The 26109-nt window shown below is 39.3% G+C and overlaps 1 protein-coding gene across 4 annotated transcripts in view; it reads left to right on the top strand.

Annotated features, from left to right (window-relative positions):
• ARHGEF28 (Rho guanine nucleotide exchange factor 28) overlaps positions 1–26109 on the top strand; it is a 144730-nt gene that overhangs the window by 56150 nt on the left and 62471 nt on the right. For 3 of the 4 annotated variants that reach the window (XR_015732105.1, XM_034441149.3, XM_034441152.3), the window contains exons 8-9: positions 3377–3429; positions 4887–4947. Coding sequence is in view for 3 of the 4 variants with exons in the window: in XM_034441149.3 (XP_034297040.2) it covers positions 3377–3429; positions 4887–4947 (114 nt within the window). In the remaining variant the exon portion in view is untranslated. Of the gene's footprint in view, positions 1–3376; positions 3430–4886; positions 4948–22310; positions 22481–26109 lie in introns of those variants that run through there. The other variant, XM_034441154.3, reaches the window with a different exon arrangement.

Genomic DNA, 26109 nt, shown 5'->3' with positions numbered 1-26109 from the left:
CTTGGCTTTCAAAAGTGAATTGCTAGAGAAGGGTGGGCTTATCTTCTAAACCCTTTCCTTTAAGAACTAAGTGAATGTGTACATGGAGTATTCTGGCACCTAGAGTCATAGAATGGAGATTTGGAAGGGACCACGAGGGTCTGCGGTGTATAGGAAGTCCTTCAGCAAAGATTAAATGTAATCTGTTGCAGTTTAAATCAGAACATAGACTTTACTAATTTATTTATCCGACAAAACTTATTAACAAAGTTTGTCTGCAATCTATCTATCAATATCAATTATTGATAGATTGTATGCAATCTATCAACAAAGTGTTTATTTAGGACTCCCCAATAGATGTGACCAGCCTCTGGAAAAAAAATGCTAAGATTAATTCACTCAATAGGGACAGGATTTTCCTAGGGGATGGGAATACTTCCAAGGAGGAAAAATCAAACTGCCCAAGCGTAAACAAACTTGTTTAACATAAATCTGAATTTTACAAACTAGGAAGGTATTAATTTAAAAAAATCACGAGCAGATCTTTCTGCAATGAGTTCTCTATTAATTATGATAGGCTATCAATAGTCAGGCTCAATGTTCTGTCTGATCTTACTCTGTTTTAATTCTACTAAGAACTTCATAGTAAAAAAACAATGGTTTGGATTTACCTGCCCAAAGTCCTGAAATACAGAACTACGGAAAAATAAGCTTGTGTCAAATCTGAAAGGCAATGAAAAGCTGTGCAACTGTACCAGCTCCCAAATAGATAGGATTTTAATGTACCCTTATTAAACCAAAAAAGCCAAAATTGTGAGGTATAAAAAGTACTCAGAGGGAAATAAGAACAAGATGAAAAGATGATCATTACACACATGTAGATTCCAAATAAAATCAGTGTAGCCAGCCTAGCTAAAGTATTTACTTATTACTTGCTTATCTAAGGAAGTAAGTTTCAGAACATGTTCAAAATACATTGAAGAAAGGATAGTTGAAATAAATTATTACTTCACCTGCTGGGGATGCTGTTAGGCAAAGAATTTACTTGCGGCTGCTACTTCTCTTTTCAGCACTGCTTAGTTTTATGGAATACAGAGGATATGGAAGCTAGCATCTTTGAAGAGGTTTGCTTTATCCATTCAAGTAAAATGTTTAATCCCAGGTCTGGCCACTAAATCAGAAATGATCTAATATCTAAATTCATCTTTCTAAAAACCATAGTGGGGATTATAAAGGGACAATCTAGCTTCTTTTAGGTGTGCCATTTCATAAGAACATTTGGGATTAATCCAAGATGTTTAATGGTTTTAAATACCTGGGTGCTGTGTTAAGGTTTAGGTAGGAATTCCACATTGGGGAAGCATGGATTGAATTTCATTTATCCTGGTGTTTCCGCATGGGGTCATTTTTATGGGGCACTGTTTTGCCATAGCAAAGCCAGAGATTTATTCTATTGAGTCACAAGAACATGAATATGGATTCAGGTATGTTTTGGTCTGGACATGTCAGGGCAAAAGATATCTGACCATGTCTTTTGTTCAAAGGAATGATCAAACAAGTAGGGAAGGAAATCTGAACCTATCAAAGGCATAAAAGGAAGTAGTAATGCTTAGAAACATTTTGTTGCTCTTGATTGAGTCATCACCTTAGCTTGAAGCACCTGCTGCAAATGTAAACATTCAGGAACTAAAAAAATTGTTTAAACAGGTAGGAAAATTATGGATGTTCCATCCCAAAATCATGGTAACCTAAACTGTTTGTTGTCTGAGGAAGTTGCCTCCTTCTACCTAGTTCATAGTAGAGCACCCATAGAAGGATATCTGTAATTGTTTTGACACCCAAAGGAAAAAAATCAGACAGATCTCTCTCTGGCAGTGAAAATACAAAAAGAACAAATAAAAAAAATCTAATTTCTACTGTTTTGTGACTTCCAAAATCATTTCCTCGAAGCAGATGCTCCCTTTGGTGTCACAGAAGGATCATTCCTTGCTGCTAGTTCTGAATATTTGGCTTTGACTGTATTCATGCCGGACCATCATGATATTTCTAGGTTATAGAGAATTGCAATCAGATATAAATCTCTTTACAACAGAATTCTGCTGTTTTTATGTTTGAGTTCTTAATAAACAAATGCCTAATCTTTGACACTGATTTCAGAAGTGGCTATTGACTGGTTAACAGCAGTGATCGTTTCCTACTGGAAATAACTTAATGTAGAAATAAAACAAATTGCCATAATAAATATTTAATTTGCTATAAATTAAACAGGCTAGAGAATTACTGCACATGTAGGCAATATTTTGAAAGAAAGTGATGTACATTGTAGAAAATATTTTATACAGTATTCATTGTTTTTCAAGAAGGATTAAAAAAAAAGGTACAGTCCTTGATCCACCCACCAAAATTTTAATTTGCTTTTTTAAATAAATTCAAGTAGTGGATGTGTACATTCTGTAATGTTTTGTAAATCTTTGTGCAAGATCTCTGTGTGAAAGGTGGATTTGCTTTCAGTGTAATTTGTAAAGGAGAAACTTTCCCCTTCAGGTGGGGTCTATGATTTGCAAAAGAATGCATGATTCACTTATGCTTCCTCCTTCCTCCCTGCTTTTATGTAATATTTGAAACTCAACTTTGCAGTGTAAACTCAAAAAAACAGATTTGCATCCAGTGATAGAAACTTGATATAAAAACTGGCTAATGAATTAGAATGAGTGTAAATGGAAAAACTATGCTCACAGACGATAAATTTCTTTTTGGCAAAGATATTATTTTAGTTTAACCATGTAGGTTATAGAAAAAGTTGGGAGTTCTGCAAAATGTGCTCAGGCACAGAATATTCATGCTTCTCTTGCATAATATTGGCACTGTTTATGATCAGGGGAAAATAAATTAAAAATGGTTTTGATGCAGCAAGTCCTTATTCCAGACTTTTGAAAAGGAGCCAGGAAATAAAATAATAACACAAGCGCAGTTGTTTCCTGTAGTCAAAAGAAAAGGAAGGGCAGTTTTTTTAAAAAAACAACAACATTAAATTGCTACTCTTGTTTACAAAGTCAAAATCTCAGGTTCACTATAAATGATTATACTGCTCAAGAAGTATTAATAAATAAGGATAATTTGGGATTAAGTTTGCACTGTGCAGCATACCCCTTTAAGGAGGAAATCTTGTTTAAATTAACCCATTAAAATAACATGAGAAGTTATTGTAGAGCCGCCTAGCATTTCAGCTATAGTCATGCGACTTGGAAGTAGTGAATATAGTAAAGAAACATTGTTTGGTCTTTGTATATCCTTCTGTTTTCCTCTTTCAGTGAGTGTATGGGAAGGGGAAATAAAAAGAATTACTTCCCACTGTTGGCGACAGGGAACTAATGAGAAACTGCCTTTCTTTAAACAGATCTTATAGATGTTGCATCTGAGGAGCCACCTCTTAAAAATGAAGATTTAACGGTATAGTCCAATCACCTTTTTATGAATTGCTAAAATCTAATGAGACACTTAATATTATCTTACTTATATTTGCTTTGAGAGCACAACACTTCACAAAATCCCAGCTGGGCTAATGACAGCTAAGTAACGCTTCCTTCTGAATATGTTTCAAGACCAATTAAAAAGTGTCTGAGATTTTACAAAAACATAGTCTTGCTGTCTGCTAATAATATATTTAAAGAAAACCAGCTTTGCTTCATGCATAAGCCATAATAATTATGCCCAGTTTTTTATAGTTAGAAATCTGTACAGCATCATCAGGGACAAACTCTAAGAATGGACGGTTTGCATGGCTGCTGCTGTTTTCTGTGGGCATTTCACTTTTCATGTTATTGCTAATGATGCTTTGCTAATAAGTGTTAGATCTGTGGAAGACCTGAAGAAACAAAATTGTTTTGGGATACTTGGGCATGTGACCTCCCTTATATTTAATTGGTTCAGTGGTGGTATTCATCTGGTTCTCTCCGGATCGCGCAAACCGGTAGCGGCAACTGCAGGAGACTCTGCCCACGTAATGCGTGACTACTGCGCATGTGCAGAAAGCCATGTGCATGCGCAGAGATGAGCATGCACACACATGCTCGTTTTTGCAAACCGGTAGGGAAGGTAAGTGAATCCCACCTCTGAATTGGTTCGCTGGTTTTAGTAGTTTAGTTTTTAGTAGTAGTTTAGTTTTTAACCCATTGTGTGGTTTTACCTGGAGATATTTCCTTATAAAACCGCTTTTGATTGGCAATGGCAAGATTTACATTTAAAATCTTCAGCATAGCAAAGCATGTTTTTCCCCTTGAGATCTGGAAATCCTTGCCTTGGATGGACTTGTGGCTTATAAGGATTTAACTGTGACTCCAAATATTAGAGATCTTTGGCAGGACATAATTCATGTCTCCACCTATTTTCTGGTATGGAAATGACTAAATGACTTGTAGGCACACTCCCAAGTCTTTGAATTATACAGGAAGTAGAAGGTAAGCAGATGTTTTTGATACTTTATGATCTGCATTGTCGGCTTCTTGATATTTCAAAGTCGGTGGAAGTGTTATTTCTTTATATGGTGCCTTTAAAACCTGCGACAGCCAAAGTGGTTTCCTCCTCCTTCTTTTATAATGAGCTATCCTTGTTGTTGCCGAACTTGCAAAATACATTTCTTGAATTTATACTACTTTCCTGAAGTACTGGATGTGTCCTTGACTGTTAAGATTTTTATAAAAGCTCTGGTTTGTTATTTGAGAATATTGGACAAGAGCTTATTGTAAAAACAGATATTCTATTCTGAGTGGCTAATTTTGCTTGACAGTTTAGAAAAATTAATGTTACATTCTGAAATGAACCAGAGCAGCAAATGCTTTTGAAAAATATATTGCGTTCTGAAATTTTTCAACACAATTTATTATAGTATTATTTCCATTTGTTTGTAGTTTCACCAAGAACATATAATTCATCCACAGGAAAATGAAGATGAGAATGTATTGGATTTAGGTAAGAATTTTTTTCAGCTGTGTGCTTGTATTTTAAAATCCCATTTATTATCATTTGTAAATGGAAATTACTTTCTGATGGCCTGAAGTGATAGGTTGCAAATAATAGTGCTGAAACTTGTTTCTCTTCTGTCACCTCTTCTGTGCACAAGGATGCATCAATTCAAGATTGGTGCTGTGTTGTTTTGTCACACAGATATTGGGTAAGTCTTCACAAGTTGAAGCAATTAACTATTCATTTGCTGATAACTCCAGGAGAAACAGTGCAAATAATGTGTTTTGCATATCCTCTGAAGCTATGCTGTGTAGTTGCATATGGGTGGGTATAGCCATTTTGCCCTGTCTTTTCATTCTTCAGAAGTATACCTCTCCATCTTAGTCAAGATACCATAGCACCATGGTACTTTCCTCTTCATTGCTTTGAAGAAAGGGGCTGACATTTGCCTGAAGAAAGAGCAGTTGATTTATTGTTGTTTAATTATTGACTTCATAGAGACCCATGTGATTTCCAACCAGTCTTGCTAATTTCTCACAAGCAAAGTGAATGGGGAAACCAACAACTGTTAGAATTTCTAGGCAGTATTACTTTCTGTGCTGATGTGGAATTCCAGGAGTGGGAGTATCAGTGTATCTGAAAGTTGATATTAAATGCAGAATTGAATATTGAAATGATTTTTACATATTTCTTTTGAACAATAAGCGTATACAGGTAATCCTCGATTTATGATCACATTTGAGCCCAAAATTCCCCTTCCGAAGCAAGTTAAATGAATTTTGCCCCAGTTTACGACTGTTGCCTTGACTATTAAGTGAATTACTGTAGTTGTTAATAAGACAGTTATTAAGTGGATTTGGCTTGATCTATTGACTTTGCTGGTCAAAATGGGGATCACATGCTCCTGGGACTCTGCAAACCATCAAAAATACATGCCGATTGTCAAGAATCTGAATTTTTGACCACATGAGCATAGAGATGCTGCAACAGACGTAAGTCTGAAAAATAGTCCTAAGTCACTTTTTTCAGTGCTGTTGTAACTTTGAATGGTTGTAAGTCGAGGACTACCTGTAGAAACCACTGCTGAATAAGTCATTTTTTAAAAGTACATTCTAAATTGGTCCTAGATAATTTATTAATTATAAATAGACAGTACTTATGGGGATTTCCATGATGAAACCAATATTTCAGACTTCTGGCATTAATTTCCACTTTATACTTTATACATTTCTTCATGTAATTTTAGTTATATTTAGACTAAAGGAGAAGATAATCACATCGGTGTGAAAACATCATGTCGGTATATGTTTTAGTAATAGAAAGCATGTAGATGTTTTGGGTTTCTTTTTGTTTGCTCTCACATTTATTTCTTTTCAGCCATTTTATATATTGATTTTTGACTTTATATATTTACATTAATTCATTAAATTTGCACAAGCACATTTCATAGTTACTAGTTCTCTGGATGAGGACAGATTTTGTCCAATATTCTTAAAGAGTTTTTCTGCAATTCTGGATTCTACTTCCATTTTTCCAATGCTCTTCCTTGAAAGCTTTACAGTTTGGCTGTAAAACATGGGCAAAGAAGTGGTAGCCAGGGACTAAGTGTGATTAAATGATTTGTTGTGTTGACTAATTCTAAAATGTTTGAAATTAATGATGCTGCATTAACCTAGTGTTATTTCAAAGGCATATGACAGGAAAATGAGTGCTGTTCCTATTTTTGTTTGAAATGAAAGTAAGGAGGGAGAAAAGTGACAAGGAGAAAAAGCAGAACACAGTTTAAGTGAAGAAGGAAAAGGAAAGGAGTCCTTGAGGATTTTGCTCTGCTAGTCGTTGCTGGTGTTTATCTCTGTTTCAAGGCCGCTGACCCAATGCTATCTGAAGACGTTTCTGTGGCCATGTGGCCAGCATGACATCGCGGACCACTGTTTCCTCCCTACCAAAGTCATACCTATTTATTTACTTGCATTTGCATGCTTTCAACATGCTAGGTGGGTAGGAGCTAAGCAAAGACAAATGCTCACCCTGTTGTGTGACTCGGGCCATCGACAAACCCAGCGTCTTAACCACTGAGCCACTGCGTCCTTCCAGTGAAGTGAAGAAGACCAAACAAAAATTAGAGAAGAAAACTAAGGAATAAAAGCTGGAGGTGGTAAAAAGATAGTATGATATGGAAATAAACAAGAAAGAAGAACAAGCTCTGGATGTTAATTAAGCAAGACACACACTGGAGATGACCGAAATAAAGTAAGGGATTGATGAGACAAATAAAATGGGCAAAAATGGGCTTTTCTGCCACTACATTAGCTCAGGTTATTACATTGTGTCAGTTTCCTAGGCAGTGATGGACTTTATCTTATGTTAGCTGGTTAAAAAGTACTGTTCAGAAAGTAAATTAAATTCCAAACTGTAGCCAAATGTTTCTATTTCTCCTTAGCCCAGGGGTGTTAAACTTGCGGCTCACCGGCCGGATGCATCACACGCTGCCCACACCCATGCCCGATTTGGCGAAGGGGGAAAAAGGTACGTCACGTGACACCACTGTGACACCGCAAGTTTGACACGCCTGCCGTAGCCTCTCTGTTAAAAACATTGTTTCCGGTCTCTATTATCTCTTTACAGAATGATTATCCATATTTTTGTGAGGAAGGGAAGAGCTGTAGCTAAATAAGTGCTAAGTATATATCACTGTCTTGCATGAAGAAGGTCCAGATAACATCTCTGTCATTTCTAGTTAGGGCTCTGCTCCTTGGAGTATCTGCTAGCCAATGTAGGTAGTCTTGGGTTAAATGGATCAGACTCTGTATAAAGGAGCTTCCCTAAACTTCTATTCTAGATAATATTATCCTATCTTCATATTAAATTTGAAGATATTGCTTATAAAAAACATTTGGCACTCAACAGCAAAGAAACATACAGGAAAAATTGACAGGTGTTTTGAAGTGGTGCACCACACATTTATAGTTTGTAATTATATCTTATGTTGCTGCTTTATCACACACATTTCAGAAGAATTCCTATACATTTATCTTAATATTAAAATAAGTTGCAGATAGAGATTTCACAAGTCAAAGTGTTGATGACTCTTCTGGTGACTGTGGACACAATCATGAAATTTTCTTGGCAATAATATGGAAATAGCTTCCCATTGTCTTCTGGGGAGTTTTCCAAATTTCAGTTTAGTTTAGAGCCTAAGTTCTCTAATGACTTTCTATCTGAATACAAACTAGGCCTGAGATTGGTTAGCTTTTTAGAAACTAGAAAAAGTTAGTTGAATGCTATTATTGTTAAGACGCTTCACATTAAAATAGCAGCAATACTTTAAAAAGCTGAATGCTTATTCCTATTTTAAAATATTCCTAAACCCTGAATGTTTATGTTCTTTTTATAATATAGGTATAGGAATCTTTTAATAGAAATACATTCCATTTCTAAAACTCAAAATTTATAATGCCCAGTATTTTAATAGACAGATATGGAATGATAAAGGGCTGCAATTTTAAATAATAAGAGTCTGATAAAACACTTTTAACGTTGTTCATGTGATTTGGCAGCCAATGTTTTTATTTTGCTGAGTTCCTTGGCTTATATTTCTGAGGAGGTGAGACATTCTACCGGCCACAGCTTGCTCTTCAAGAGATAAAAAGCACAGAGGCCAGATTGTTGGCATCACTCACAGTGTGACCAGGGTAGCAAAAGAAGATTTTAAGGAATCTGCTTTTCGGGTGGGTTTTAGATTCTTCAGTAATTCCCATTTAATTGCTCATCACTTTCAGACATTGAACAGAGTGATCTGTTTCATTGTGAGAACCACTTGGGTTATACTGGAGTCTGCAAACTTTGCTTTCAATATCCCCATTCTTTAAAGTCAGTTTCTTTGTAGGATTATAAAGGATTTTAGTTAATCCCCCTTCTCCCCGGAAAGTAGGTATGACAATAGAAAAGGGATTTGGAATGAACATTTGCATGTTATCCTTTAGGGTGTCTTCTCCAATTAGACATCTTCTACATATATTGGTCTACAAACACATCATAACAAAGGAGGCTGATGGGAATTGAAGTCCAACATACTTAGATGATTTTGAATGAGGCAGTTTATGGATATATGCCAAGCTAGGAAAATTAAATTAAACTCTACATCCCAGTCTTATTAATTGGATTTTGTGAGTATTGAAAAATGTATTTCAAGAAATACATGCCCAATAGAATTAGATAATCCAATGCTATATTGGATATCAATTTCCAAATGAAAGAACTATAGTTTATCATTATGGTAATAAACTACAGAATGTCCTTGTTCCTACCACCTTAGCTCGGAGTTTGAGTTTCAACATTTTGCTTCCATTTTTATTAGCCATGGTTCAAAAACCTCTGTGCATGCCCAAGATGGCAGCTCTTCGCTGAGTTCGCAGTTCCGATGGGGTGATGCCTGTGGCTTTTTGGGGGTCCTCGGGGGGCTGGATTGAACACCTATGGCCCCTGCCCGGCTAAGGGAGTTTTTTCCAGTCAATTGAGAGCTTTCCCGGCTTTCGGAACGCTCTGGCCTGGGAGAGGTCGGCGTTTGCGGAGGACAGTATGAGGCGGTGGTATCGGCCTGGATGGCTGCGGTGGCTGACTCTGCATTGCTGGCAGCGGCTGCTGGAGCAGCAGCGATACAGCAGTGGCGGCAGCACGGCATTCTCGTCGGATCCTCGTCGGGACCCGGGATGCCTTGGAAGATGTCTGTTGAGGTGAGGTGAGGGGAGGACGAGGACGATGGCGGGGAGGCTGGCGGTGGTGTCGATGACGGCCACAATGGCAACCGCTGGGATGGCATCGGAGATGGCGGCTGCAGCCTGAGGGCTAGAAGTGAGATGGCGGGGGATACTTTCAACAGCCTTCATCTGGGAACTGCCTGGGCGACCATGGGGTGTTTGGCTACCTTTGGAGGGCCGGCCCCCATGACGACCCAGAGGTCTCCACAGTAATCTGGTGATCTGGTGGAGGCTGAGCTTGGGGAGCAATCCTGACTGATGGATGATCTGGGGCGGTTGGGGGGCGGAAGATGACTGAGGAATGTCGCTCTGGGGCCTTGTTGCCCTGTGCTCCCCCCTTCCTTCCTTTTGGCCTGGTTTCAGGCCTGTCGCTCGCTGCTCTGCTTATTCCCGGTCGGCCTGAGGGTACACCGTTCCCATGGACTGACTTTTGTCCTGGAGCCCGTAGAATGGCTTTACTCCATCTGTCTCTCCTTAGCCGTATGGGGAGCTGCAACTGAGATACGAGTGCTGAGGGAGCCGGTTTTCAGCTGCTGTTTCACCACTGGTTCCATCGATCTCCCAGACCATCTTGCTGGGCCAGCCACCATGAGAGGGTGGCATGATTATTTTCTCCCGGTTGTCGTAATGGTGTGAGACTCCTCCCACTGAGAGGGCAGTGGAGTCCAGCTTGCCTGTGCCTCAGCTTTGCACTTCTCTCCGTTGGATTTTTTAGATCATTGTTGTGGACCTCCTTGGCCATAGGCCATCACTCACCCCGGTTACCGGATGTATTCGGCGATAGAGCTCCTTGCACTGTGAGACTCCCCCCTCTCGCAGGTTTGGCCCTCCACTCTATCAAGGGCCTACCTTGATGACGGGTTTTGGAACCCTGGCATGCGGCGAAGAGGAGGCTGAGGGGTTTTTTGGTTAAATTGTTTGTTAATATTTTAAAGGGTCCCAGGAGGGGGGGTCTTATTATGTGAATCGACCTGGGGGGGTCCTTACAGATCGGCATACCAGCCTGTTGGATGGTCCTGGTGCGGGGGATGGGGAGGGGGGTCGGATGGGGTACAGGAGGATGAGGGTCATTTTATCACTGTGGTGGTTGGGAGGGGTAGAGGTAGGGGGTGTAGAGGGCCTAATGGCATCTGGGAGACATGCCCCCACTCTTTACAGGCGGTGACGCACCTGGCCCTCTTAGCTCTTCCTGCTTCCTCGGGGGGTTGGATGTGCGGAATCCGGGACTCCGACTGCTGTATGTTAATGCCAGGTCCATTGCAAATAATCGAGATCTTATTGATGAAGGGGGCGCGGACCTCGCGTGCATCATGGAGACCTGGCTGGGACCGGAGGGAGGGGTTCCCCTTTCTGATTTATCCACTCCGGGTTTTCGTGTGCTGCACCAGCCGTGACTCCATGGAAGGGGTGGGGGGAGTGGCGGTTTTTCTTAGGGAAAGTCTTAGTCCTAAGGAGGTCACTGTCCCTCAGATAGGCGGTTGTGAATCCCTATTGTTGAAATGGAACCCTGGAGTACAGTCGGGCTTGTTGATCATGTACCTATCTTCCAGCTGCGTATCTTCGGCTCTGCCCACACTACTTGAAGTCATTGCCGAACTGACGGTCGAGCTCCCCAACTTGATAGTTGTGGGAGATTTTTAACCTCCCGTCAGTCGGCGAGACATCCGAGCTGGTTCAGGAGTTCATGGCTCCATGACGACCATGGACCTGACTCAAGTTGTACAGGGCGCAACTCACAATGGGGAGCACACTCTTGACCTGATTTTTATCTCTGGGCAGTGGATTAATGCTCGGGCTAGGGGGGTTCTATCCATTCAACCCCTGTCATGGACTGACCATTCCCTTCTTACGCTGGACTTTCCATCCGTCAACACTCACCGCTGGGAGGCAGAACCAACTCGTTGGTTCCGCCCCAGGCACCTGATAGACCCTGATAGGTTCCTGACGTAGCTTGGGACATTTCCCACGTCCTTATCCCACGATTCGCCAGAGGCCCTGGTTGATGCCTGTGAATGGGCTGCCGCCGGAGCACTGGATCGAATCGCCCCATTGCGGCCTCTCCGCCGACAGGGATCCCGGGTAGTTCCATGGTTCTCCGAGGAGCTCAGGAGATCAAGCGTTGGAAGAGACGCCTAGAGGGCCATTGGAGATCTTCCCGTTCTGAATCTGATTGAACACAGTTAAGAACCTACATTAGGTCTTATCTTGTGGCGATGGAAGTGGCGAAACATGATTATTTCGCTGCTCTCATTGCGTCTGCAGAGAATCGTCCAGCAGCCTTGTTTTGAGTGACCTGCTCTCTTCTTAATCAGGGAGCAAGGGAGGATCCCTTGCAGGGCAGTGCTGAGGATTTCGTTCAATTCCTGCAAGACAAAATCGCTCAGATCCGGACGGGTTTAGACTCCGACTGGGCAGGGTCCGACGGGGAGATGGGAGCAAGCCTTGATGGTAACATCTGGGTTGACTTTGACCCTGTGTCCTCGGATGAAGTGGACAGGATTGTGGGAAGATTGGGGGCCTCAATGTGTTTGTTGGACCCGTGTCCCTCCTGGCTTGTTGCGGCAACCAGAGAGGTGACCGGAGACTGGATGCAGGCGATTGTCAATGCTTCATTGAGGGATGGAGTCTTCCCCACCACCCTTAAGGAGGCGGTGGTTCGACCCCTCCTCAAGAAGCCTGCCCTGGATCCGGCCTCCCTAAACAACTTTCGTCCCGTCTCCAACCTTCGCTTTATAGCGAAGGTTGTTGAGTCCGTTGTGGCATACCAACTTCCACAATTCCAGGAGGAAACGGACTATCTAGACCCGTACCAATCGGGCTTCAGGCACGGACACAGCATGGAAACAGCATTGGTCGCCCTGGTGAATGATCTCTGGCAGGCCCGGGACAGGAGTTATTCCTCTGTTCTGGTCCTACTTGACCTCTCAGCGGCTTTTGATACCATCGACCATGGTATCCTACTGCGACGACTTGGGGGGTTGGGTGTGGGCGGCACTGTTTTACAGTGGTTCTCCTTCTACCTCTCGGGTCGTACACAGTTTGTTTGGGCAGGGGGACAGAAATCCTCCTCTAGGCCCCTCATTTGTGGGGTGCCTCAGGGTTCAGTCCTCTTCCCCCTGCTCTTTAACATCTATATGAAGCCGTTGGGTGAGATCATTCGTAGTTTTGGGGTGAGCTATCACCAGTATGCTGATGATACTCAGCTTTACATCTCCACCCCGGACCAATCCAGGGATGTCCTTTCCGTGATTCTAAGTGCCTGGAGGTGGTGTGGGTTTGGATGGGTAGGAACAGGCTCAAACTCAACCCCTCCAAGACCGAGTGGTTGTGGATGTTGGCATCCAAGGATCTAGTGGCCCCATCACTTTTGATGGGAGAGGAGTTGCTTGCTCCCTCTGAAAGGGTTCGCAATCTTGGCATCCTCCTAGATTTGCGGCTGTCTCTAGTTGACCATCAGATGGCCGTGACCAGAGGGGCTTTTGTACAGGTTCGCCTGGTGCGCCAGTTGTGATAGGGATGCCCTCCGTATGGTAACTCAGGCTCTCGTTGTCTCACGTCTAGACTACTGCAACGCCCTCTACATGGGGCTGCCCTTGGGGTAAACCCGGAGGCTCCAACTGGTCCAGAATGCGGCCGCGTGGGTTGTTACTGGAGCTTCCCGTTACTCCCGTGTTACACCTCTCCTGCGTGAGCTGCACTGGTTGCCGGTGGTCCTCCGGATCCGCTTCAAGGTGCTGGTATTAACCTATAAAGCCCTTCATGGCATGGGCCCGGAGTACTTGCAGGATCACCTCCTATCGGCCTCCCACCGCCCGGTGTGCGCACATATGACTGCCCTCCTGCGGGTGCCATCGACCAGACAATGTCGGCTGGTGGCGCCCAGGATGAGGGCTTTCTCTGTGGCTGCGCCGACCCTCTAGAACAAACTACCCACTGGGCTTCGGACAGACCCTGACCTCCGTTCCTTCCACAAGGACCTGAAGACATGAATTTTTAATCAAATTGCCTGATCTGTTGGGAGTTTTATTTTAATTGTTGGGGTTTTTATCGACCTTTTAATGTGATATTTATTGTTGTTTATCTTGTGAGCCACGCCGAGTCCTTCGGGAGAAGGGCAGCATATAAATATTATAAATAAAATAAAATAATAAATAAATAAATAAATAAACATTACCTTTGCATTCAGATTATTAATTATGCTTGGTCTTAAGAACAATTACTTGAAATAAGTGAACTCCCAAATCATAGTTTTAGAATGTGGCTTGTTTTAATTAATCATGATTAAGAGCAAGCATGGTTAGCCTTCTGATATAAAATCTTTTGCATTAAAGTGATTTTGACAGTGAAAATTCCCAGTGGCCTGATAACCAGTTAAAGAGCTATAGGCTGTATAGCTTCAGAGCATTTCTGCAACATCTTTTTATACCTCCTGAAAGTAGCTGTATCTTTTGTAGCTGTGTAGTTGCCCTCTGCTCTGTATTTTTTCTATTATTCCAATTCCCTTTTTACATATATTAACATTTTAAATGAGATTTAACTACAGTAATATAACTAGTGAGTGCTTTGAATGTCAGGTGGAGCTGACAGATTGTTAAATAAAGAATTATTACTTATCAAACTCTGGAGCACTATGACTGCGGTACTTTGAGAATCAAGTCATGACATGTTAGTGTTTTCAAAGCAGTAAAGGCTGCTTTGTATTTTAAAATATAAGATTTTTTTATTCCTAATATAATAAGATAAGATTTATAGATAATCAAATATAGGAAATTGGATTATTTTTTAGATGAGAAAGAGTGATAGAAGAATTGTTTAACTATCTGAACTGTATTTCAAGAAAAATGATCAGGAAGGCAATTTATTAGGTCCTAACTTCCTTTTAAAAGGAAAGGAGAGAAAACATAGATAAAACTGTACACTCAGTTTATATAGTATGGATTCCATAACTGTATGCTTGCTTCCATTTAACATTGAAACATCTCTTTTTCCAAATACTTATTTGGCTTCTTTTTTCAATATGCTGAGATTTCAAAAGTTTGTTCTGTCAAGAAAATACTTTGCTTGAGACTCCGTGCAAAATAAATTCTCGCATATTCCAGGAATATGAATTCGGATGATCTTGCAACTAATGGAAACACAGCTTCTTCTTTCTCGGACTTCCTTGCATTTTCATCTGTTTGCTTTGATGCGTGGATTACTGCTTGCCTTTCAAATCATAATTGGAAAAAATTGCTTTGAAGTGGACTCCCACTTGTAGTAATGTGTAATATGTAGTAATATGTAATTATCACTTGTAATATGTGGTAATATTAACCAAAATTTGCTGACCTAGAAATGACCACAGCAAGTAACTAAGCTACAGTCAAAAAGTGAAACCGTACGTATTATGGACATGTTTGGACAAGATAATATGGCTTATCACAAATCCATCTGGAGTTTCCCTCAACCATCTTCCTTTTGTCCAAATGTATAAATCAGAGAGGGAACCTCTGATTGTTTCAAGCTTTTTTGGATTTGTTGCAGTGGACAATGTGGCAATCTCAAAACAAATGAGTGATTTACTGCATCATGTGCAACCTACTTGTGGAAGTAATTTTAGCTACCATAAGATACGTTATTCAAACATAGTTGGTGAGCAAAGATTAAAGTTTGGTGAGATTGTGATTAATTATTAATTTCTAGAGTTTGGAAATTTGTTCAAATTGAGCTTGCTGGTGGGCAGAGAAAGGGTATAAGATATATTTTTTGCCTTTTCTAGAAAAGTGCTTCTTGGTATTAGTTTAACAAGAAATGCTCTTGTGCCATTTTAAACAATAGCAAATATTTCCTAGAATAAACCTTTGTAGGCAAGATACGACTCTTCAGTCTTCAAGAATTCATATATATTGAATATTCAAAGTTCTTTTTTAGTGAGTTGTGAAGCTGTCACCTTCTCTATTGCAGCAAATGTTTCAAGAGGGGAGGGTTAATTCTTTGAACTGAGCAATCTATCCCATGATATAGCCATTCCCTATGATCAGTTTCTAGGCAACTTGGGATGCTTCTTTTTCTCTTTTGGCTTGGCATGAGAAATAAAGCAAGAGTTGCTAGTTGGAAGAATGTTTTGGTTGCTTGGCTATTCAACAAATCTTCCCTATCTTCCCATGCTTCTTTGTGATCTGCAAAGTTTGTAGAATACTATTGAGATGAATTAAAAAAACAACAACAATTGGACCTTTCTCTTCCAGGTAGAGATTGGCTGTGTTTTGAAATTGTCCAGTTTCTTCTGTCTTGATAGACACCATTTTGCTAGAATTGTCTGTAGCTGTTCCTTTTTCCCCATAATGCAAGTTTCTATCACCAGTGTGACAGTGTTATACTACATCGCCTTTCATTGGCAACTTTTCTGATTGCCTTTGATTTTTTTTTCCCAAGCATTTCAAAGGGCTTTTCTAGTGACTCTTGCCTTCGTGTTATGTCTCCAAAATATATGTCTTGTATTCATTATTGAGCACCCTGCTTTTACTTTGTCCAGTATTAAATAATTCAAGTTATTCAGTTCAAAGGATTCTCAACATTTATCCAGTGCCACAATTCCAAGGCGTTAGTTTTTTCTTCATTCACCCTTTGAGCTTTCACAGCCATATATTTCAGTTGAGAAAGCTGTAATCCTGACAATACATAACTTAGTTGGCAGCCTTAGCTTTCTGCACCCTACTAGGCTTGTCATGCTCTTTTTCCCAAGAAGCAAATATCTCTTTAGCTCATAGCTACAGTTTCCAACACTGTGAACATTGAGCCATGAAGATAAAGATGGTCCTTCATGCTCCATACATCACATTTTTCTGCACATGGTTGGCATTGCTTGTAGACACAAACCTATGGGTTTATTCTTTTTTTTTTGAACACTAAGCAGCAGGCCAGCTTTGCACTCTGGTCTTTTACTTTCAGCAAGGCATCCTTTAAGTGTCCTTTGCTTCCAGCCATCAGACTGTTTTTTGTTTTTTTTAAATTTGATTTATATGCTGCCCTTCTCCGGAGACTCAGGGCGGCTTACAGTGCGTTAAGCAATAGCCTTCATACTTTTGTATATTTTATACAAAGTCAGCTTATTGCCCCCACAAACTGGGTCCTCAATTTACCTACCTAAGAAAGGATGGAAGGCTGAGTCAACCTTGAGCCTGGCAAGATTCGAACTTACTTTAAGTTCGAAAGAACTTCGAAAGAACTTAACACCAGACAGCTGGTGTTAAATTCAAGTGCCTTGTCTGCAGAGCTATCCAGGCTCCTTGTCTGCAGAGCTATCCAGACTGTTAATTTTTCTCCTGGCAGTTTTAATTCCAATGTCTACTTCTGCTAATCTAACATTTTCCATAATAAAGTCTTTGTAATAGTGTATAACTTGGGTCATTCTATCACCTATTTTGAACTATTTGATCGCTCCATATTGTGTTATGACTGTTGCTGCCTGGTCACCAAACACATTCTTCCTTAGAGAGGTGAGGTGACCTGGTACAATCAATTTTTTAAGGGCAGTCTACAGCTTAAGGTTTTTTTTAATAAGCAGTAAAAGTCATTTAATAAGGGTTAAAATGGGCATTTTTTGACAACTCTTGCTTTTTCCATTACCCACCAAGTGTTAATAAGATGACCTGGGGCACTCCTGCCTCTTTTGAATCCAACTTGTATGTCTGGTTGTTCTCACTCCATGTTGTTGAAATCTGGATTACAAAATCTTATTCATAATCTTACTAGCACAAGCATGCAAGAAGCACAATGTTTCAACAGTTTGAGCATTTTTAGCAGTTCCTTTTTTTCTCCTGTCAATGATGCTAACATGCATACATTATTCCAGAGATTAGTTTCCTAGCCATAATAAAAATAAGAAAGAGTGGCCCATGAAAATAAAATAGAATCCCCCAATATATTATGTCAGGCAGTCATTAAAAAAAAATTATATAAATTTGAATTTGCCCCCTATCTTAAACTTGGACCCTAAACCACATGTGCCCCCTGCCCTCTCCTACTTTCTCTGGGTTCACTGGTCCCATCTCCTCAATCTTTGTCTGTAAAGATAGAGATCAAAGGGTATGGTAATAATGGGACAAATGCTGTAAAATATAGTAAATCTAAAATGCTTTTAATTAACTGAAATAAACACCAATGAGAATTATTATTCACACAGTAGTAATTGGGGATCTATCATTCCTTTGCTTTCTGTAGTTATTGGTCAGAAATATCAAGTACAATAATTTCATTTGTCCAGAGACAGTTTAAATAGTTTTTTTTGGTTTTTTAAAAAAATAGAATAGTCATTCTGCAGTTTTGCTAAGATTTTTAGTTTGTTTATAAAAAAAATCATGCCATTTTTACCGTTAATAAATATACCCCAAAAAAATTACAAAACAAAACATCAAATAACCAAATTAAAATTAAGACCTTAAAATCACAAGGAGAGGATGTTTATGTGTCTGGAGTGAATTTTATATGGCTGAAGAATTTGTCTTTCCAAGTTTGATTTGGAAATTTGGGATTGTGTACCTTCTTGAAAGTTAGATCAGCCCATGGAGAGAAGAAATATTTCATATATCCTTGATTCAGGGTTTATAAATACTAGTGCCTAGCAACAAATTATATCAGTGCAGAGCATAGTTATAATCGCATGTATCAGGGAGAAGTTTAGATGTCTCAATCTGCATCAGCTGTGCTTTCTGAACACTTTTCAAAACCATGCCAGTAGAAGGCAGTAGTAAATAGCCAGTGTTCTCAAAAAGCAAGCAAAATTCAGATAGCTCTTACCTTATGGGATAAATGTAAATAGGTAAATGTTATGAACATGACATAGATCCCTTATGCAACTGTGCGCTTAATGAAAACATTACATAATCTGAATGGAATGTGTAAATGCTTGTTTAAAAATGCTGACTAGGTAAATGGGGATTGTTAAGCTTGAATTTGTTTCATAGAAAGAGGCTGACAATCACAGGTAAAGTGTGGAAACAAAGCTTTGTTTTAAGGTAACATCATCTATATCCACGATGGCGAACCTATGGCATGCGTGCCAGAGGTGGCACGCAGAGCCCTCTCTGTTGGCACACGCGCCATTACCCCAGATCAGATCTCTGTGGTGTTTCTTTCGTGAGCTTCTGTTTCCCTGCAAACGACGAAACAGAAGCTCACGAAAGAAAAAGATCTTACCTCTTGCCGTGCTGCCAGTGTTGGGATGCCCAGTTTCCCGCTGACCAGCTGGTCTTCAAATCTCTGCTGCGCATGCGCACGTTTGCACGTGCGCACATGTTTGTGCCTGCGCACATTTGTGCACACACACCCCTTTTAGTTTGGGCATGCTCACGGGCGGTTTGGGCATTCGGTGCCTAAAAGGTTCACCATCACTGATCTATATGTATGACACTATAGTTGATTAAAAGAGTGTTTTTGTTATTTATTTCTCACCTTGTAATGTAGGAGAACGGCTCAAGCAGCTTCAGCCGTTGAGCCCTTTTCTTCAGCCCCCAGAGGCTTCCACATGACACTGAAATTGGGCAGCTATCCACCTATTTATAGTCGTGCTTAAAAATTTGGGAAACCATTTGAATTTTCAATATTTTTTGCATAAAAGTTACCTAAAGCATAATTTCTTCTCCATGCAAGTACTAAACTATATAAAAGGAATCCAATTAAATAAAAAGATTATACTTGTTCATTTATTTTATTTCAGTGAAGACCTGGGTTTTTACCCAGGCTGTAGGACCAGAATGTTCCTGGAGCTGGTATGGGGTCGGTGCTGAGTTAATGAAATTTTTACCTCAACATTGTTTATTGCTGTATATTGTCTTTTTAGTGTACAGGAAGTCCTCGATTTATGACTAAAATTGAGCCCAAAATTTCTGTTGCTAAGCAAGACAGTTAAGTCTTTTGCCCCATTTTACAACCATTTTTTGCCTCAGTTGTTAAGTGAACCTGGCTTCCCCATTGACTTTGCTTCTCAGAAGGTCCCAAAAGGTGATCACATTATCCTGGGACCCTGCAACCGTCATAAATATGAGTCAATTGTTAAGCATCTAAATTTTGATCATGTGACCATGAGAATGCTGCAGTGGTCAGAAGTGTGAAAAACGGTCATGTCACTTTTTCAGTGTTGTTGTAACTTTGAAGGGACTGTTACAACAGCAACGTTTACAGTTACAACATTTAGTGAACAGTCACTGAATGAATATTTATAAGTTGAGGACTACCTGTATTACATTTTTATTTCATCTTCTACTCAGATTTCCTTCAAATAGAGGGGTGGCTGTATAAGTTGAACAACAAGTTATATTCTCATCATGTTTTCATGTTCTATACATTGATTCTCTGTCCTCTCTCCCCTAAGCTTACTGGTCTTATCATTTGCAATTTCATAATTAAACTCAAATCATAGAACCAGCTTGCTTGCTTTTCAGAAGTGTTAAACTTATTTCCATTTACTTGGGAAAAGCAGGCAAATATATATTGTATGCTGACCTCTGTCATGTTCATTAACAACAATAATTAAAACAACAATGAAGTTCTTTAAGTACTAGTCATGCAGAAACCTAGACTATCATGCTATTTCATACACTTATGCTTGCAACATTATTTATTACAATCACCTTCTCAGGGAGATGGACAGCATATAAATTCAATAAATAAATAATAAATATTTTGAAGACTTGCAGCCTACAGAGATATAAATCAAACTGGTCAGCAGTGGAGGTTAGTGATAATCAATAAGGAATGTGTGGTGACACTTCCTAGATTAGAATTATGTATAAAGCTATGTTGGGCAAAATAATCGGCATTTTTGAGTTGAGTTTATATAATTTGCTAAATACATAAATTCCAGCTTAATAACTCTGTAGTTACAGGCACAAAGATGGGCACAGTCGTTACTGTAACAATGCCAGTGGGACTAGATTGCTATTCTTTTGTGAATGCTACAAAATTCCCATTGCACTTATTAAACCTAAGAGAGAGGGAAACTCCCATTGGTGTCAGTATATATTTCAACAATCTCAAGGGAATGATCAGCTTATTCATGTATACCGGTATTAGTTATGATGACTACATATTGGCTTGGTAGATGGATAATATGCTTTTCTAGCACAGTTGCTGGACATTATGGGTAGGAACACTTCATCAAATATATGTGTGGTTTCTATATTTGTCACAATTTCTTAGTTTCTATGGTTATTTATGATCAGAATGGTAAATCAGATAGGACTTTATTCTTATTTAGCATATATATATATATATATTAGAAAGTTTAGAATTAGATTTAATAGATCAACATGATCCCAATAAAGTCTTTATGTGTAAAATGAAATGAACTAACAGGAAAAATAGTTTTGCACATATTTATTCTTTTTTTAAAAAATTGAAACTTGAATTTTAAATAATTTTAATTGGCCCTATTTTTACACACATTATTTTGAAGAATTTAATCTGCATTTTTTCCCTTGGCAAGACTGTTATTAATCTGTAACTGAGTGTGTGTGGGTTGGCTAGCCATCTAATTTATCAAGGTCCAGGAAATCATTTGATCTGTTATGCTGAAATTGATCTGTATATCTCACTGGTTGGAAATATAACCGAGGAAAGATTCTGCTGTTTCTTAAATTACAAAATGCTATTTCATTTTGTACACACTATCCCCATTGAGTAAATTGCAAAAGTAATGTATGTGAAATGTTTTGTAGTGAATTTTGGTTAAAAACTAGTAATCACAAATAGGTTAGTTTTGTGTTTACAAATGGAACCTTTAAACAAGAAAACTAACTGTAGTTTATGTAGTGTAATGATGGGGAAAGGATAATGAGTTTTTGTTGAATACTAATCGCCATTGGGTTGTTCAGGGAGATTGTATAAGAATGAGAGACTTGTAAATTTGTCACTAGTTCTATTGTACATCCAAAGGAAGGCAATATCGTTCTGTAAAGGTGCCAACCTTACAAATATCTTTATGGTAGCTTGTGAAATTCAGACACAATGACTGGGGATAAAAAGTGTTTTTAGAAGTAACACATCCAAAAGGATCATAATAAGATTGTGGATTAATAAGATTAATAATAATAAGGTTGTGGTGGGAAGAACATGCTTCCTTTTTAAAATTAATGGACAAAGTATTCTTATCTGCCAAAGTTATAAATTATGAGGGAAAACCTGAAACAAAGGAACTCAGGAATGTGATTAGAGTCACCAATTATTGGTCTGAATATTATCTTCAGAGTTTCATCTTTTAGATGGCTCATGCTTTAAAATAATATAAGAGGATTAAATATTTTAACTTTGTAAAACACAATAAAGGAAATAATTGCCCTAGTTTTCTATATCATTCTGAGACAATGCAAACGTTCTTTTCCTTCTCAAACAACCCTGATTATTCTTTACTGAGGTTTGGAAAATGAAAAGGCAAGTTAATGATTAATTGGCACACTGTGACCTTTCCAGTGACTGTAGACTAGGATACAGCAGCCTCACTCCTGGGTGCACATCTTACTTTAACTTGACTCTGTCTGCTTTCAAGTTAGCCCATGTGCATTAATGCAGAGAACAGACTCCTATTGCCTCTCCTGGGTTTAGAGAGCAATTTCTTTCTGTATGGTTCAACTTTTTCATTTCCTATTGCTTACCTTGCTGCTCCATACAACGGCTACCATAGTTACCACTTGAAAGGGGTGTTTGATTAGCAAGAACAATGGATTCGGATTCAGATGCACCTTTTCATTATTCTTGGCCATCCTTACCTAAAATGAAGATTCGAAAAAGGACCTCCAAACCAAAAGGTAGAGAATTTTTTTCCCCCTTTAAATTATTCCTTTCCTTTGTTTATTTTGTTTGATAGGTGCATACAGAAGAAAGTCAATAATTTTGGTGGGTTTTTTGTCATTTCAAAATATTTAAAATACTGTCTCACAGATACCAAAAAGTTTGAAAACCAGATGTCCCTTTCTTTTGACAATGTATGGATGATCTTTGTCTCTTTTAGTTTGGTTTTTTTTTTTCTTAAAATATGCATGCTTTCAAGTTCTAAATCGTTTTATTTAACAGAAACTATTTATGATTTCATTAGAGCTTACTTTAAGCAGTGTTGAGCAAATATATCAAAAGCTTATGCCAGATATGTATTTTGAAAAATAATAGAAATGAATGACCTATCAGATGTGATCTGTAAATAGCTCTGTTTTTATTTTGCTTTGTTTACCCATGAGTGACTTTAATTATATCCCTAAAGGTTGTTAAAGTGAAAGCCTATTGGCTCATTTACAGAATCAGATGTAAACAAAAGGGTGGGGGGAACTTTCCTTTTGATATGAAACTTGGTTTTTCATGGTTATTCTAGCAGTTTCAGACAGAAACAAGGATATTTTTATAGGAAGATGTATTTAAAAAGCATTGATTTAGCAAGGCAGTCAAGACTGTTAACAGAGGTTAGATATTCTACCAGAATTATGGTCACGCTTCTTTAATCAGTCCTGGCTTTAAGCCTGTTTCCAGCCCAGCTTTAATGGCCTGAGTGGTTTTGTTCAAGGTTACTGAAGGCCATCTTCTGTGGACTTTCCTTGGGGAGGGAGAGGTTTTTTTATCTGAGTTGAAAAGAGGAGGAATATTTCTTCAGTGTAATAAAATTGAGTACTAATAGTTACAATTCTATTCCCAGTCTGAGGCTTGTTTTGTACCTAAAATGTTTTATCAACACCATCTTTTTTCTTTACTTAGGCTTGCTGGTTTTCCAGTTTTATAACTTGTTTTGTTTTCCAATCCTTGCCTTACTTTAATTTTTTGCTATTTCTGCCTTGACTTCATTTAGCTTTAATTGACTGATATGTACTGTGTTTTCCCCAAAAATAAGACCCACCCAAAAAATAAGCCGTAGTCTGATTTTTTGGGGTGGGCCTAATATAAACCCTACCCCAAAAGTAAGCCGGGGGGGATGGGTATGGCCAGAACAAGAGGTGGCGAGTGTGCAGGGCTGACGATGTCTGGCAGCAGCCGTAGCCTGTAGGCCTCTTGATGCAGCACAGATAAGTCTGAGCACGGAGGCAGAGGCGGGGGGAGACAGGCAATCTGGACGTGCTGCACGGCTGCCTGGCTCACGGGAGACTCACGGAAGGCTTGCATGGTGGCACCAGCAGCAGGCAGAGGCAAAGACACAGGGGGAGGCAGGTGATTGGATGCCTACCATGGGCGTATGTAGTGGCGCAGCCGCAGGCAAGCCGAGAGATGGAGTGGGTGGCGCGTTGGTCTCCCCCCATCTCTCTGCTTCCACCTGGCTCCACCACACATTTTTTGCCCGGAGGGGGACTGGAAGCTTTGTCTGTTTGCAAATGGGATGCTTTAAAATGGAATGAATAGCTCTGTTTCAAAGTGCCCCATTTGCAAGTAGACGAAGCTTCCAGTCTCTGTCATTTCTCCGTCTGGGCGAAAAGTGTTTGGGCATCTATGGGGCACTTGGATTTCCCAAGCACTCCACAGGCACCCAAATATTTTTCGCCCAGAGGGAGATGAAACTTCGTCTGCTTGCAAATGGGATGCTTTGAAATACATGCATGCATGCATGCATGCATACATACATACATACCTACATGTATATATGTATGTATGCATCTGTGTATGTATATGTATGTGTGTTTGTGTGTATGAAGGTATAAAATGAAGGTATGCAAACTGAAGATTTGAGTTTTAAAAATATAATTAATAACAGATTGTCATGAAAGGAAACCTGAACACATAACATGTGCACATTTGTCCATTTGTCATGTGTTACTATAATAGATGTAGGCTATAAATGATTGAGAAAAATTAACTCAGATGTTCTGGTTTTAGATTTTAGAAGTAGTGTGATAGTTCTTGGGATCATGAGAGATCAAGAATCTATTGCTAAAACAATATTTCCCATATTTTCCCCATAGACAGAACCAGAACTGTCCCATTATTTTTCCCCATGCAATTTTCCCATTAAAATTATCCTTCTCTCTTTTCAGTATGTATTGTGAGACAAAGATCTAGGATGCAATCTACTGATCTGAATAGGATTTGAGAAAGTAGCGAGAAAGATCCTGTTATCACTGACTTCAACTCAAATTTACTCCCATTCTTATTGTCTGCCATGACTGTTATAAAACAAAAGACCATCTGGAAATCCTACCACAGATACTCTATGTATCAGTTTGTTCCTAAGGATATTTCTAATTCAGGTGTTTATGTGTATTGTGCCACTTGTTAACTAGGGTTTCAGGTATCACTGTAGTCTATTCTTGATTTTCCTGTATATTCTTCTGTTATATTTCTCTACAGGAAACAGATTAATAGGGATGCACAGAATAATCAGATAGTGCTTTTAATTGGTATTGGTAGTCTTAACCTTTATCTGAAGTCAAAGCTGAAGAAAGAAGGAGATTTTAGAAACTCTAAGAGCGTGGAAAGTGATAAAAGCATAAACAATGTAGAAGAAGGATATAACCTGCATACCGTATTTTTTGGAGTATAAGACGCACCTTTTCCACCCGAAAAAGAGGGTGAAAATCTGGGTGTGTCTTATACTCCGAATGTAGCCCCTCCCAGCCTCTCAAATGGAGGTTTCAGAGGCTGAAAAAAGTCTCAGAAATGAAGCTTCAGAAAAAAAGCCTCCAAACAGTGCTTCAGAAAAAAAGCCTCTAAACAGAGCTTCAGAAAAAAACTCTGAAGCTTTTTTCTGAAGCCCTGTTTCAGAGGCTTTCAGAGGCTGGAAAAAAAATCAAGGCACAGAGCTCACAACCAACGAACCTGTTGCTAAAATTCATCTCTGGGAACAGCTGATTGGGGGTATTCCGGGAGGCCGATCTACCTGCCAATCAGCTTTTTTCTTATTTTCCTCCCCAAAAACTAATGTGTGTCTTATACTCCAGTGCGTCTTATACTCCGAAAAATACGGTATATAAAATATTAGATATGTTCTTTCAGCAAAGTATTCTTCCAATTATAGTCCCTGTGCAGATCATCATCATTGTGGTCATCACCATCACCATCGTTATTATTTTAAATTTATTCGGTTTTCAGAGGAGTTTCTGAGCCTCACAGCATGCGAAATTAGAGATCCCAGAAATTCTATTCCAGAAATTCTAGGTCTTCACACTCACATTCTGCATCATGCTTTGGGGTAGCAGCTTGGTATTTATTTGAAAACGTAAGTACAGAGTGAACATGATAAAGGTTATCAAATTAGGCATGGGTGTACAATTTTATTATTTTTCTTATTTTAAAAATACTAGAATCTTGGATAATTGGTGGGAGATCAAAAACTGATGAAGAAAATATGTCTCCTAGCAAACAGATTCAATATGTTTTTACATTTCAGGTGTACGAAAACATACAAAATGGGTTCAATACGTTTGTGGAAGATAAGGCTTTCAATGGGTATGAGTTAGATAGTTTA

This window comes from Pantherophis guttatus, chromosome 2 (genome assembly GCF_059756535.1).
Source record: "Pantherophis guttatus breed Tessera chromosome 2, ASM5975653v1, whole genome shotgun sequence".
NCBI classification, from domain to species: Eukaryota; Metazoa; Chordata; class Lepidosauria; order Squamata; family Colubridae; genus Pantherophis; species Pantherophis guttatus.
This window is presented reverse-complemented; position numbering and strand designations above follow the sequence as displayed.